Raw genomic sequence first — 14,328 nt, forward strand, 5'->3', positions numbered from 1 at the left:
ATTTATCAAGAGTAAATGTTAAAAATGTAAAGATATGAACATGTGATAATACAAACACATGGACAACATCACAAGATCATCATGGGCAACAGAGTTCAAACTGGAATCAGAACAATTATTAACTTGAAACTAGTCATGCACAGTCTGCTTAATAATTATTAGGAACAGAACAACGTCTGTCTGTCTGTAGCAGATATATTTTTGACAAATGGTTTTCCGAATGAGAAATGGTTAGTTTTGATTTATATAAACATCAAAATAACACATAGTAAATAATTTACATTATATTTTTTATTAATACATTAGATATGTTGATCTATTACATACATTAACACATCAGAACAAATAGCTATAAGCATTAAAAAAATTGTGACCAATACTATATCTTCACAAAGTTCCAAAAGTTCATAAAGATTCATATATAAGCACCTCAGAATTATCAGCAGCTCTCTCCATCCCCAGCTCCTCCTCTCTTCAGTCAGGATTTGGCCTTTTGATTCCCTGAATCAGACTAATTCTTGAAATATGTGTATGTTAAATTATTGACATTAATGCTATCTGCATATGTTGGCTCTGTTTACCCTAGGGGGGTTGTTGCCGTTAATGCTGCTAGGCTGCATGGATGTGCAAGGAGTTCTTGCCCAGAACAGAACCTTACCACCAATACAAAGTGCAGGATCATGGTGGTAGGGGAAATGGCAGGTTCGATTTGTCTTGTCTGATCGCTGTGGTTTGTAAATGCTTATGATACAAGTACTTTTGTACAGGACTGGGAAATGTAAAGACTGGAGGGGAGGAGTAGAGGGATATATTACACAAGGCACTCCAGATTCCAGGAAGGACAGAGAATCCTGGACAGAGAACGAGACTCCTATAAACACAAATTTATCAAGAGTAAAAGTTTATAATGTAAAGATATGAACATGAGATAATACAAACACATGGACAATATATATACTGTATACATGCATAACTTCATAGGCTAAGTAAACAGGTTATGTATCTGTCTGTCTGTCTGTCTATGTAGCAGAGATATTTGTGACAAACGGTTTGCCAAATGAGAAATGACCCATTCCCTTAAAAACTTTATGAATCAGTGAGACATTTGGATTTTGTATGAAACAGAGATATTTCTATGTGACAAATGTTCAACTCAGGTGTAATTTATTTACATGACAAATATGAATAGCCATACTTCTGTAAATCATTTACACAATGCATTAATACAAGCATTGATACATGAACATATGAAGACTTCGGATGCAAAAGCCTCTAAGTGCCGTCTGAAATGCTTCTCACTTAAAGGTGGTAAAGAGGATGTTTTGTTTTATACATTTTTGCAATATTACTTGAAACTGTCTTTACTAAGTGATAAAAGACTATTTATTAGGTGCACTGAAAGGAAAAATTTTAATATACATCATCTGTGCACGAGGTAGGGCCTTAAAAACATCAGCCAATCGTTTACGCGATTGGCCCTCTGGCTTGTCCATCACTGCCATGACGATCCATGTGAGAGACGCGGGGCTGCGCGCTCCAGTAACTTTCCACACTCCACAGGCGCTGCATGCAATGTTTCTGTCAGGAGACAGGAGTAACAACTGCAGATTATGAGTTACCTGCGGTGAGTCCGACATAATGAATCCACGGCCCGCGCACACACTTAACGATTGTAAGGCCGATTATGAATGTAAATTGATACTTATGACTGATCGTGCTCAAACATGTCCAGGCAGAGCCAGTTGCTTTCAGTCTGCGATTACAGTCGGTGTTCAAATTCCATGTGAAAGTACATAAATCTGCTTCAGGAACAGGAAACAATCGCTGTATGTTGAGCACAGTCAGAATGTTTTAGCTAGTCGTTAAATGTGTGCCCAGCTTAATAACACAGCGAATGCCGGTGCTAAACACTCGTGTTCCAATACTCATGCACAAGTTTTGGGAGGCGTTCCCTCTAAATGAGCTGTGAAGGAGGGGGGTTGTTCTTACCCATGCGCTCATTTCAAAAACTCAGTCGACAAAAAGAACCTCTTTAGCACCTTTAAACATTTTTATCAAGCTTGTATGTTTAGGTTTAGTAATTCCACTTTAATGGCAATTAATACGTCCTTTTCATTGCCATTAAAGTGAGATAACTGAAAATAAACATACGAGCTTGATGAAAATGCTCATTTTAGAAGAAAATTTCAGACGGCACTTAGAGGCTTTTGCATCTGAAGTCTTCAATTCTATACATCAAATACAAATCTACTATACAACTTTTGACATTTATGTATTTGGCAGATCTAAAGCGACTAAGGTATATATTTTGTCAGTTCATGCATTGTTCATTCATGCAATGAAATCAATCACCTTGACACTGTTTGCACTACATGAATTTTAGCTTGTGTAATGAAGATTACAATGATATTGCATTTTGGAAAATTTGAAAATTATGGTAACAAAGTAAAACTTGTGGTATAGTTATGGTTGATGTTCAGTCAGAAACACATACTTTATGTCTGATTTTAATGACATTGTTTTGTTCTAACGTAAGGACACACAAATGTGGAAGGGAGCAGGAGCATATGTGAACCATATCTCGCCCTCCAAACTGGGTTCCTCTCCTGGACATTTAGAGATGGTGAATTGCTGCAGCATGGAGGTGAAGAACAGGAAGAGCACATTACGAGCCAGCGGCTCTCCCACACACGCTCTCTTGCCTGTAAACAAATGCCATAAGGCAAGGTTACACTTCATAATGTAGCATTTACAAAAGTATGGTGTTGCTACTAACCTAGTGAAAAAAACATATTTCACTAGGGTCACTAGTGTGACAGTTCAGCTGTTTTAAAAGTACTGTAGCTTTTCCACTAACAAGCTTTGATGAGTAACAATAAGCCCAAATGTCTGACAATAATGCTCACCAAAACGCTCAAATCTTCAAAGACTTCAGCATTCATCCTAGTGAATCAGTTCATCCTAAACATACTCTTTCACATGTTGCGTTGTAATGTCAAACAAAAACAACTGACCTGTTTGATTCTTTAGACTACTGTTTTTGACTCAGCACTGTAAATGTAGTTGTTTTTGTTGCATAACAGCCTGAGAGTTCATTCATTCATTGAACCAGAAAAAATTACTTACTATATTATATATCGTAACATGGGTTCATTTATTTATTCGTTTATAATAGCATATTGCCCTCTTAATTCACTTCAGTGTAGTTAGGTACATCAAGTTTAATTAGTGTGTGCTTGTCATGTTCTTACTGTATGTAGGCCTATTTAATACCAGAAGTCCAAAAGATAAATACAAGCATATCACTTTTTGAGAAGATATATCAAGTGGTGTGTTTACAAAACATTACCGGCTGAAAATGGCATGAAGGCATCTCTTTTCCGAAACTGGCCATTTTCATCCAGGAAGTGTGCTGGGTTAAAGGTTTCTGGGGTTTCCCATTCATTTGGATCATGCAGGACTGAAGACAGGTTTGTTGTAATAGAGGTACCCTAATAAAGAGAGAATGAAAACTAATTGCATTTGTGCAGCATCCATTACAGAAACAATGACTGACTGTCTTAAGAATTTTATTCCAACATCAGGTTATTTTATAGAATAGAATAGAATTCATGCCTTAGGAATGAAGTACCCTGCTAGTGTTGTGTCTTTAACAGCATGTTTAGGGAATCCCAGTGGAACAACATCCCCAAATCTTTGAATCTCATGGATAACAGCATCAGTGTAGGGCATATTAACTCTGTCAGCCAAGCAGGGTTGACGCGACTGTCCAATCACCTTGTCTATCTCTGCCTGGACCTTTTCTGAAAGGGAAATACAAGTTAGTCCTAAAGTGGGGACATTTTTATGTGCAATATTCTTTAACCAGTAAATAAAAACTAAAACTAACCCTGTATTTCTGGAAATTTGATCATAAAAAGCAGACTCCAGCGTAATGTAGTAGCACCGGTCTCTGTCCCCGCCTCAATCACGTCTAGGCAAGATATCACTAACCCTTCTATGTTAAAACCAGCCTCAGGGTCACTCTTTTTCTGTGGGGAAAAGTATTGAATTATTCAAAATTTTAATTAAAAATAAATAAATAAATAAATCACACTTTAGTTACCTTTTCCATCTCAGTCAGGTAGCTGTCTATAAAATCACGAGGGTTCGAAGGGTCCCAGTCCTCTCTGTGTTTAGTGATTTCTCCTTTCAGGAAGTCTTTGATCTTAATATAGTTGGAAAACATGGTCTGGTGGGGGCCAGGTAAATATTCCAAGAGCCAAGGACACACATTATACAGCTGTAAAAAATGATATAGTAGGTGATGAATACAGATTTTTAATTATAATTAATTTGCTGTGAGTTAGAATATTAAGTTAGACACTACTTTAATATTCTAACTCACAGTGAATTAACTACATGCTATCATGAACCAGTACCTGTGCTCTTGGAGAACCTGCTATTTGAACACATTCATTGTCAAGACGCAGAATTCTTTGGTAACATTCATCGTGATAGTCAAAGCGTTGTCCAAATGTCAAACAGGCAACGGTATTTGAGACAGCACCATGTAAGATGGCCATAGGGTTGAAAGGTCCTGTTTGGGGGAAAGCATGGATATTAATCAAACTGGCAAATTGTTTTCATCCCTCTTTGCCCCAATGAACTAAAATTCTCCAGTTGATGAGACATTTAGAGACCATACCCTTTTCTTCCTTAAAAGCTTCACAAAGGTAGACACACTCTTGCTGGATGCTGTGCTCAAGGACTTTCTTCCCCTCTCCAAAGGTCCGCAAATGGAAGGCAGCAAACCTCCTATGCATCCGCCACACGTATCCATTACTCATTGTTAAACCTACATAATGACACGTAAAGATGAAAGTTTGACTATCATTATGAAATTAACTCCATTTGAGAATAAAAATTGCTTTTATTTTAAGCAGTATGGTCAGTTTACTTACCATTTCCCTTGTAAATTTTATGAAACAGTGGGACATTTGGACGGTCAATGAAACTGTCGTTCTGAGTAATAAGGGCCTCCTTTACAGTTTTATATCCAGATACGATTACCAGTTTCTCACTCCCCACTCTTAGACTGAACACCTTCCCATAGACTTCAGCCAACTGAAATACAAAATATTTATTTTATTTATATCAATCAGGAACATAAATATAGTTTATGTAACACTTTACAATACAGGTGCACTAATATGCATTCATTCATTCATGCTTAACTAATGCACAGAAAATCATGTGTTAATGTATGACGACTCATGAAGAACTAAACCATTAATTAATGATTACCGCATCAGCAACTAATAAAGAGTCTATATGATTAATAGATTGAGTAATATATGAATTGTTATTGATTAAATGTGTCATAATGTATTAATTCCTTAATAACATATTTTATTAACTACCACATTTTATTATTGTGTTAATTACCACAATGTGTTGAAGCCATGTACTTCAACTTCCAGCTGTCTGCTTTAATTAATCATTATCTAATGATCTGAAAATATATCATGTTATGACTTTACTTGTTGAGGCACATGACTATTAACTAATTGTTAAGCAATATCAAAGTCCCTTTAAGACAAGTCATTTCACTCGGCGGCCATCTTTGAAACGTTTCTCGGGCATCCAAGTGCAGCTCCTATCTCTTTGAATGGGGAAACGTCAAATTCTCCAAAGCTGTTTACCAAGCTTTCGATTAAATTTAATATTTGAAATCACCAATGAAATCTGACAACAACTGCCTCATAATTTTTTTTTTTCCCCAAACGCTGGAATCATGACAAAAAAATGTATTTAGGCTGGATCAAGCTAATGCGCATGCGCAGACCTAAATGCGCGTCTCTTGTGCCTCATTTCGGAGGCGAGCGTCTGACTGTTTCTATAGAAACCGGTGCTTCTAACGGCCGCTGCAGTGACGCGATGACTTTATCAGTCAGCGATTGGCTCTTATTTAGAAGGCGGGAATTATTCCGTCATATTGCGCGTTTCACTTTCTCCCATTCAAAACAATACGAGTGACACGTCTTGTCTTTGGTAATATGTAATTAATGGGTTTTGAAAGTTGCACATGCAGTGAATGTAATGTCAGAGAATGTGTTTGAAGGATGGGTAAGTTGGGCTGCACACAAATATCAGCACGCCAGAATCTAAACAACTGACCACTGTTACACTCTGTGATTAAAATGGATGCGACCATCATCGAATCATGTGACAGACCATTGCAAGTCCATTTGTCCTTCATAACAGAAGTAGCATTTTGTTGTGTCATGAAGCGTCACTGATTATAATGGGTTCTATTCTCTTTGTCCAGTCTTGACACAGTGTTACGAAATAGCAGTGCCCTGTTTTCAGTGTTCCGCCTTTGAATCAAAGACCTCATGCTTAACCTGACATATTCCTGTGCCATGAACAACAAGGTTCTGGATGCAGCAGTTCATCTGGTACAGTGGAATCACAGTTGTAGATTGAAAATTGAAATCCATGGCTTAGTGTGGATGTCAAAACCGTAATGACATATTACTTAAAGGTGCTACAGAAGATCTTTTCGTCGACTGAGAAACCAAAGACTGTTAGTGAGTTTCTGAAATAAGCGCATGTGTAAGAACAGCCCCCCTCCTTCACAGCTCATTTCGAGGGAACACCTCCCAAAACTCGTGCACAAGAATTGGAACACAAGTGTTTGTTTACCAACGGCATTCACTGTGTCGTGTTAGTGGATTCATTATGTCGGACTCACCGCAGGTAACTCATAATCTGCAGTTGTTACTCCTGACAAAAACATTGCATGCGGCGCCTGTGGAGTTACTGGAACGCGCACGTCTCTCACAAGGAACGTCATGGCAGTGATTGACAAGCCAGAGGGCCAATCGTTTACGCGATGATCACGTAAACCAGCACTTCTCAAAGTCCGGACTCCGGTCCGGATCCGGACCCGGAGGGAATTCAATCCGGACCCGCCTCAATTTCGTATTTCATCAGCAGTAATTGTGTTAAGGGATTAAAAGTCTGGATTTCCTACTTTGATAAACGCATGCCAGAATCATTTGTTTAGTGTTCTTTTTGGAGATGGTCAGAAATTAAAGCGAAGGCAAGATATTTAAAGTTTTCCTCGATGATTCAGTTGCCATGACATCCAGTGAGTGTAATTGGGCGCGAGTCGCGCAACGCGACACTTCACTGCAGCAAGCGTTTGAATGGGTGTGGAGCAGTGGTTCTCAACCTGCGGCCCGTCACGAATGTAAATTCGGCTCGCGATATGCCGATCACAATTAAAAAAAAATAATAATAATAATTATAGCATATTAAATTAAAGTGAATTAAATAAATATAAATGAGCTATAATGCTTTATTTGTCATATAAAATAATTTTGGTGAGCATTTATTATTTTCAGACATCAGGCAATGTAGGCTAATGACGCAATCACTCAGTTAACGAAACAAACACAAGTGCACAAATTCTTAGGAAGAATTCAAACAGTAGCCATTAATTTTGTAAATTTAAGCCTGGTCAAAAATGGTCAAATTTGTTATTAGAGGAGAAAAACAAAATGAGGAACATACAATGAAGGAACACATGCAAACAAGAAGAGTCAGCATCGAAGTTAAGAAGAATGGAAGAATCAGTTGAGCGAGATGGACGGCCTTCCTGTTTGCTCTGTAGTAAACTAGGCTACTTGACAAGCAAAACCTACAATTTCAAAAGACTGAACTGTGAAATCGATGTGTTTGTTTGATGTATTTTAAATCAGTAAAAATAACCGCATCAGCGAGCGCACCCGCGGCTGGAATGAGTCCAACTCTGCGCGCGCTCGCGGATCCGATGCTGCGCGAGGGATTGCGACATGACAGAATGCTTCATATCGTCAGAGATTGTAATTACAATGCGCTCAATGTTGTTTGTAAAAAGAGCTGAGTAACATTTGCTTATTAAGGCGTTTATGTGATTGTTTGGATTGTTGTTGAAGAAAGTCATAAAGTCATACAGAATTAAATAGCAACTTAAAGTGATTTATACAGTTTGTGTGTTCATTGAGCATTACTGATAATTATTGTAAAGCTAATGTCAGTAAGTTAGTTTTTATTTGTTATTTATTGTGTGCAACATCTAGGTATAATAATAGTATTTGCTAATACGATAACATTAAATCTGATTGGTTTGTATTGGTGACGTCATATGTAAATTATATGCGGACCGTGAGACTTTCATTTGGACCATTGTGCGGCCCACTGGGAAAAAAGTTTGAGAACCACTGGCGTAAATGATTGGCTGATGTTTTTAAGGCCCTACCTCGTTGACTATTAGTTAATAAAATATGTTATTGAGGAATTAATACATTATGACACATTTAATTAATAACAATTCATATATTACTCAATCTATTAATCATATAGACTCTTTATTAGTAACTGATGCAGTAATCATTAATTAATGGTTTAGTTCTTCATGAGTTGTACATTAACACATGATTATCTGTGCATTATTTAAGCATGAATTAATGCATATTAGTGCACCCGTATTGTAAAGTGTTACCCATTTTATAAGTCCAGTAACAAGACAATAAATGAATTTGATGCTAAAACGAAAGTAAATTGTCAGACATTCAAGTTAAATCTAAAAAACTTAAGCTCCTACCTTATGCATGGTCCTAAAATCCATCTTAGTGAAGACAGTTCCCAGGAATGGCAGAGGCCAGGGTCCTGGGGGAAAATTGGGAGGATTCTTATTTTTTATCATATCAGCAATGAGCAGAAATACAAAAAATAAAATGATCCAGCTTTTAAAATCAAAGCTGTCAAATATGAAGTGCAGGATCATGGTGGGGAAACGGCAGGTTCCCTTTGTCTTGTCTGATCACTGTGGTTTGTAAATGCTTATGGTACAAGTACTTTTGTACAGGACTGGGAAATGTAAAGACTGGAGGGGAGGAGTAGAGGGATATTACACAAGGCACTCCAGATTCCAGGAAGAACAGGGAATGAGACCCTATGAACACAAATTTATCGAGAGTAAATGTTAAAAATGTAAAGATATGAACATGAGATAATACAAACACATGGGCAACACACACATATATATATATATATATATATATATATATATATATATATATATATGTTAAAAATGTGTTTGTATTATCTCATGTTCATATCTTTACATTATATGATAAATAAGATAAATGTTTTTCTCTAATATACATTGCTCACAATTAATCATACCTTTTTATTCAATACTTTTTGCAACCTCCTTTTGCCGAGAGAACAGCTCTGCGTCTTCACCTATAATGCCTGATGAGTTTGGAGAACACCTGAGAAGAGATCAGAGACCATTCCTTCATGCAGAATCTCTCCAGATCCTTCAGATTCCAGCTCCATGTTAGTGCTTCTTCTCTTCAGTTCACTCCACTCATTTTCTTTAGGGTTCAGGTCAGGGGACTGGGATGGTCATGGCAGAAGCTTCATTTTGTACTCAGTGACCCATTTTTGTGTTGATTTTGATGTTTGTTTTGGATCATTGTCCTGATGGAAGATCCAACCACAGCCCATTATATGACTTCTAACAGGGACAGTCAGGTTTTGATTTTTTTTATCTGTTGGTATTTCACAGAATCCATGATACCGTGTATCTGAACAAGATGTCCAGGATCTCCGGCAGAAAAATAGGCCCACAACATTAAAGATACAGCAGTATATTTCATTGTACACATGGGGTACTTTTTACCCCTGTGTGCACCAAACCAATCTTGAGTGTTTGCTGCCAAAAAGCTCTTTTTTTGTTTGTTTCATCTTGGGAAAAGGAGGTTGCAAAAAGTATTGAATAAAAGGGTATGATTAATTGTGAGCAGTGTGTATTAGAGAAAAACATTTCTCTTATAATGAGATTTCCCCCCCATTTAAAGGTGCCATCAAACATTTTTTTACAAGATGTAATATAAGTCTAAGGTGTCCCCTGAATGTGTCTGTGAAGTTTCAGCTCAAAATACCCCATAGAATTTTTTTAATTATTTTTTTTTAACTGCCTATTTTGGGGCATAATTAGAAATGCGCCGATTCAGGCTGCGGCCCCTTTAATTGCTCGCGCTCTCAGTCCCCTCCCGAGCTCTCGACTCTATCGTTGCATAAACAAAGTTCACACAGCTAATATAACCCTCAAAATGGATCTTTACAAAGTGTTTGTCATGCATGCTGCATGCATGCATCGGATTATGTGAGTATAGTATTTATTTGGATGTTTACATTTGATTCTGAATGAGTTTGAGGCTGTGCTCCGTGGCTAACGGCTAATGCTACACTGTTGGAGAGATTTATAAAGAATGAAGTTGTGTTTATGAATTATACAGACTGCAAGTGTTTAATAATGAAAATAGTGACGGCTCTTGTCTCCGTGAATACAGTAATAAACAATGGTAACTTTAACCACATTTAACAGTACATTAGCAACATGCTAACGAAACATTTAGAAAGACAGTTTACAAATATCATTAAAAATATCATGTTATCATGGATCATGTCAGTTATTATTGCTCCATCTGCCATTTTTCGCTGTTGTTCTTGCTTGCTTACCTAGTCTGATGATTCAGCTGTGCACAGATCCAGATGTTAATACTGGCTGCCCTTGTGTAATACCTTTGAACATGAGCTGGCATATGCAAATATTGTGGGCCAGGCCTGGACTGGTAATCTGGGATACAGGGCAAATGCCCGGTGTTCCGACACACTTGGGGGCGGGGCCGCCATATAATATGATTTTTTTTTTTTTTTTTATAGACATAAAATTGGCCAACGACCGGCCCATAAAGCAGAGACAGCGGCCCATTGGTTCATTTTCCATACTGACACTGGGCTGGCCCAATCACATCTCTTAACAGACTCCACCCCGTCCCCTGTGTTTCGTGTGTCATATGCAGTGTCTCAGAGCCAAAACATCTGTGGATTAGGTAGGAGAAACAAAAGCGCAAGTGCAATGGGGGTGCGGAGAAGTTGCGGGCAAAAAAATAAAATAAAACATTTTGAGGTTGATGCCTCAACGTGCAAAAATTACTGACATGTTTAGTACGGTTACAGTAGCTTCAGTTTACAGTACCTGACGACGTGCAAGAACATAGAAGAGACACCAGGCAGAGGAGCAGCACGTGTCTGACAGTGAAGCCAATGAGGGACAGAGTAAGCAGGAGAGTATAATAGAAGCGGTAAGCAGGGTAGTTACATGATTAACAGGGAGGGAGGGAGCGAGGGACTCACGATGCGACGACAACGATGATGATGCTTTACCTAAATTAATGAATATTAGGCTACAAGACAACATAATCGTCGTCGTTATTATAAAGTCAGACTGTCACCTACTGCTCTGGTCACTCAGTCAGCTAAAGTCAAATAGCACAGCAAAAGCTATTTTGCACTGTTTTTTTTTTTTTTTTTGTAGCTAGCAGTGTGCCCTTGTAGCTATCAGAGTTCACTTATGCAGTAACGCCCCTTCTCGTTAACTAGAAAAACCTGAAATGATGCAATTTGGTTTTTCCAAAAAAAAAAAAAAAAAAAATCAGGTTATTATTTTAATGTAATATTACTGATGATGTGTTTATTTCACAACGAGACTATAGGTGTCTATTTATAGCCGTTAGTCGTGATGATGGTCTACTAGATCTCACTTTTCAGCTATAAAAAGTTATGTTTTGTAGCTCTTGTACCCCATTACTCTGGTATGAACACTTGGTTGTTTATGGCAAGTGAATAACATGTATATCATTTTATTAGGACGTTTTTTGTGAGTAATTTGGTAGTAGGCTATAGTTTTTTTCATTGTTTTTAATGGGGAGTATCTAAACAATAAGAGGTAAATGTTTGACACTTAAAGAGGGGTTTGTGCTCTTTAAAACAAAGTATATTTGTAATTATAGTTTTTCTTCTGTCTGTTTCGTTGAAAAAAAATGAAAAAAATATTTCTTTATAGAATTATCAGTATACTACATCCATGTTCTAAGGGTTAACTAGCTTTTATAACATGGAGCACATTGTCCATCAAGATTATAATGCAAAGTTAAACACTTAAAATAAGAATTTTTTTCTGATCTTTGCTGTCTATTGGTGTGTAGGCCCTACTCCACTGCCACTTTTGATCACCAGGGAGTCAGTCAAGCGAGAGTGAGTACACTGGTCCACTTGCACTTAATACTCAGCTTTGTAGGGGCTTTGGGGAATGGAACAGTAGGTATGCATATTTACAGGGACTGCAAGGATGGTGTACTGGTGGGTGGTGTCCGACCAATTGTGGTGGGCCGGTCTGAGCAAAAATGCCAGGGCCATTTTTTTGTCCCAGTCCAGCCCTGTTGTGGGCGTACATATTAATGATCCCGACTGTTACGTAACAGTCGGTGTTATGTTGAGATTCGCCTGTGCTTTGGAGGTCTTTTAAACAAATGAGATTTATCCACAAGTTTCCTACGCCCCATGAGGCCTTGCGTCAAACGTGGGAGCGTCTTCCGGTTCGAAGTAAACTAGCTGGACGTGACACTCATTCATTCAACAGTTGACAGTCATTCAAGATTTAACGATCCAAACTTGCGAACGTTTGTTTTTTACTTAAAGATTTAAGATTCCGGCATCAATATTTGAACAATGTTTTACAATAAAAAATGTTACAGTAATAGTAATGTATTAATTTATGTCAGGAGAGCACATCAATCATGCTAAATCTAACTGATATTTATATTGACATAAAAAGAAAACACAGACCTATTCAGTTACGCATGCTTCCATTTATTTGCGATCACAAGAATGCAAAAAAACAACTCTAAAGCTAAAGCTTTTAAACACTAAAGCTTTTAAATCCAAAGGCTTACACATTTAGAAATATATTGATAACATACATTTACGTCACTTTTCTGAGCATTTCTATTTATTTTCCTCTAAATAGAGTGCCCCAGGGATGACGCGTTTTTGTTGGCCAACCCGGAAGTTAGCGGCGCACGGGTTCCCTCGATCGAAAGCCTATGCATTTTTCCCATAGACTTTTGGAAAAATTGCAGAAAATAAGCTCTGTGTTTAACAAAGGGTTATGACACTTTCAAGTTTTTTCTATCAAGATAATCTTTACAAGTTAACACAACATTTATAGATTTTGAAGCCTAAATAAAGTCGTTAGATATAAAAGGCTAACAGTAGGCTATAAACGGACTACAACACACCATGGTCGCGGATCAAAGTTATCACCACCAAACTTCCTCAAGCTGTATTTAAAAAATGATTTAATGATGACGTCTAAAGTCCCCGCCAAAGGAAGTAGTCCCTTTTAGCAATTTGTTAGCAACCGCCGATTTTAAGACACAGTAAAAGTTTAAAAACTCACAAGTTGGTTATAACTGGTGTGTTTTATGTCATAGATCAAAACGTGAAAGTATTTAGAGGCTTTGTTAACCACAGACCTTATTTCAGGCGATTTAGCAAAAACCCATTCAAAAAACCCATAGTCTTGACGGCGTTGGAACCGGAACTCCTAAAATGCTAACTCGCTTCCGGATTTTGCCTACAAAAACGCGTCATCCCTGGGGCACTCTATTATGCGATGATTGCTATCCGAGGATGTTTGCGCGATCTCTCCGTCTATCTATCCTGATCCATTCAGCCAGAGCAACAGAGAGAGCTCATGAGAAGACAACAGGAGTTATGAGTTATACGAGTTAATCGGAGTGTGTGAATCTGTGAAAGATATGCATTTGTCAGGAATCAACAGGCACAGGGAAGAGACAGATAAAACATTAAACCAAATAAATAACGTTACACGATTATAATCACATAAGAATTGTCTTCATTCCTCAAGCAGTCTCTGATATTTTCCATAAATGTGTGTATTTATTATCGAAATGGTTAACATAAGATGCCTTTTAGCATCGCATACTGTGGAAACGCGACTGGCTCTGGCACGCACGACACATTAGGAGTCAATAACATCATAAGGTTTTGGTGCTAGCATCAGTGACAGGAAGTACAGACAGCGGGTTGTTCAAGTATTGCAGGGTCAGGATGCTCTAGTCATGCAGCAGCACTTTTGTGGAAGGTCAGTAAAGTAAAGAGCAATTAAGGGCACGAACACTGTTTATTGTATTGCGATATTATTAACTAATAATGTAGTAAACTGAGATGTTGTCCCTGAGCACCGTAACAACATCTCTCATAAAGATTTGCAACTTTACAAAGTAAACAATGATCCAAAAAACACTTAGCCTCTTTGCTAATTAGAACACAAAATACCATTGGTATGCTACTTCCGCCGCCTCACCGGAAGTTGTACCCACGTTCTCTTTTACAGTAGCGCCCCGCGGAAACAGGTGGATA

The 14,328-nt window shown here is 37.8% G+C and overlaps 1 protein-coding gene across 4 annotated transcripts; it reads right to left on the reverse strand.

Annotated features, from left to right (window-relative positions):
- Nucleotides 1-456: 456 nt before the first annotated feature.
- Nucleotides 457-11,384, reverse strand: LOC137018934 (cytochrome P450 2J2-like). 4 transcript variants are annotated; one of them, XM_067383779.1, is made up of 10 exons: nucleotides 11,239-11,384; nucleotides 8,633-8,697; nucleotides 4,944-5,106; nucleotides 4,688-4,837; nucleotides 4,422-4,579; nucleotides 4,106-4,282; nucleotides 3,890-4,031; nucleotides 3,632-3,803; nucleotides 3,350-3,491; nucleotides 457-2,702 (listed from the first exon to the last, which is right to left on the reverse strand). In XM_067383779.1, the coding sequence occupies exons 1-10, from the start codon at nucleotides 11,300-11,302 to the stop codon at nucleotides 2,508-2,510; spliced, it is 1,428 nt and encodes a 475-aa protein (XP_067239880.1). In that variant the 5' UTR covers nucleotides 11,303-11,384; the 3' UTR covers nucleotides 457-2,507. The 4 variants fall into 4 exon arrangements, with proteins under 4 accessions (XP_067239880.1, XP_067239881.1, XP_067239878.1 ...); XM_067383780.1 differs by lacking the exon at nucleotides 11,239-11,384 and adding an exon at nucleotides 10,561-10,604; XM_067383777.1 differs by lacking the exon at nucleotides 11,239-11,384 and adding an exon at nucleotides 9,217-9,415 and having other exon boundaries at nucleotides 8,633-8,983.
- Between the last annotated feature and the right edge of the window lie 2,944 nt (nucleotides 11,385-14,328).

Source organism: Chanodichthys erythropterus, chromosome 4 (assembly GCF_024489055.1).
Source record: "Chanodichthys erythropterus isolate Z2021 chromosome 4, ASM2448905v1, whole genome shotgun sequence".
Classification (NCBI taxonomy): Eukaryota; Metazoa; Chordata; class Actinopteri; order Cypriniformes; family Xenocyprididae; genus Chanodichthys; species Chanodichthys erythropterus.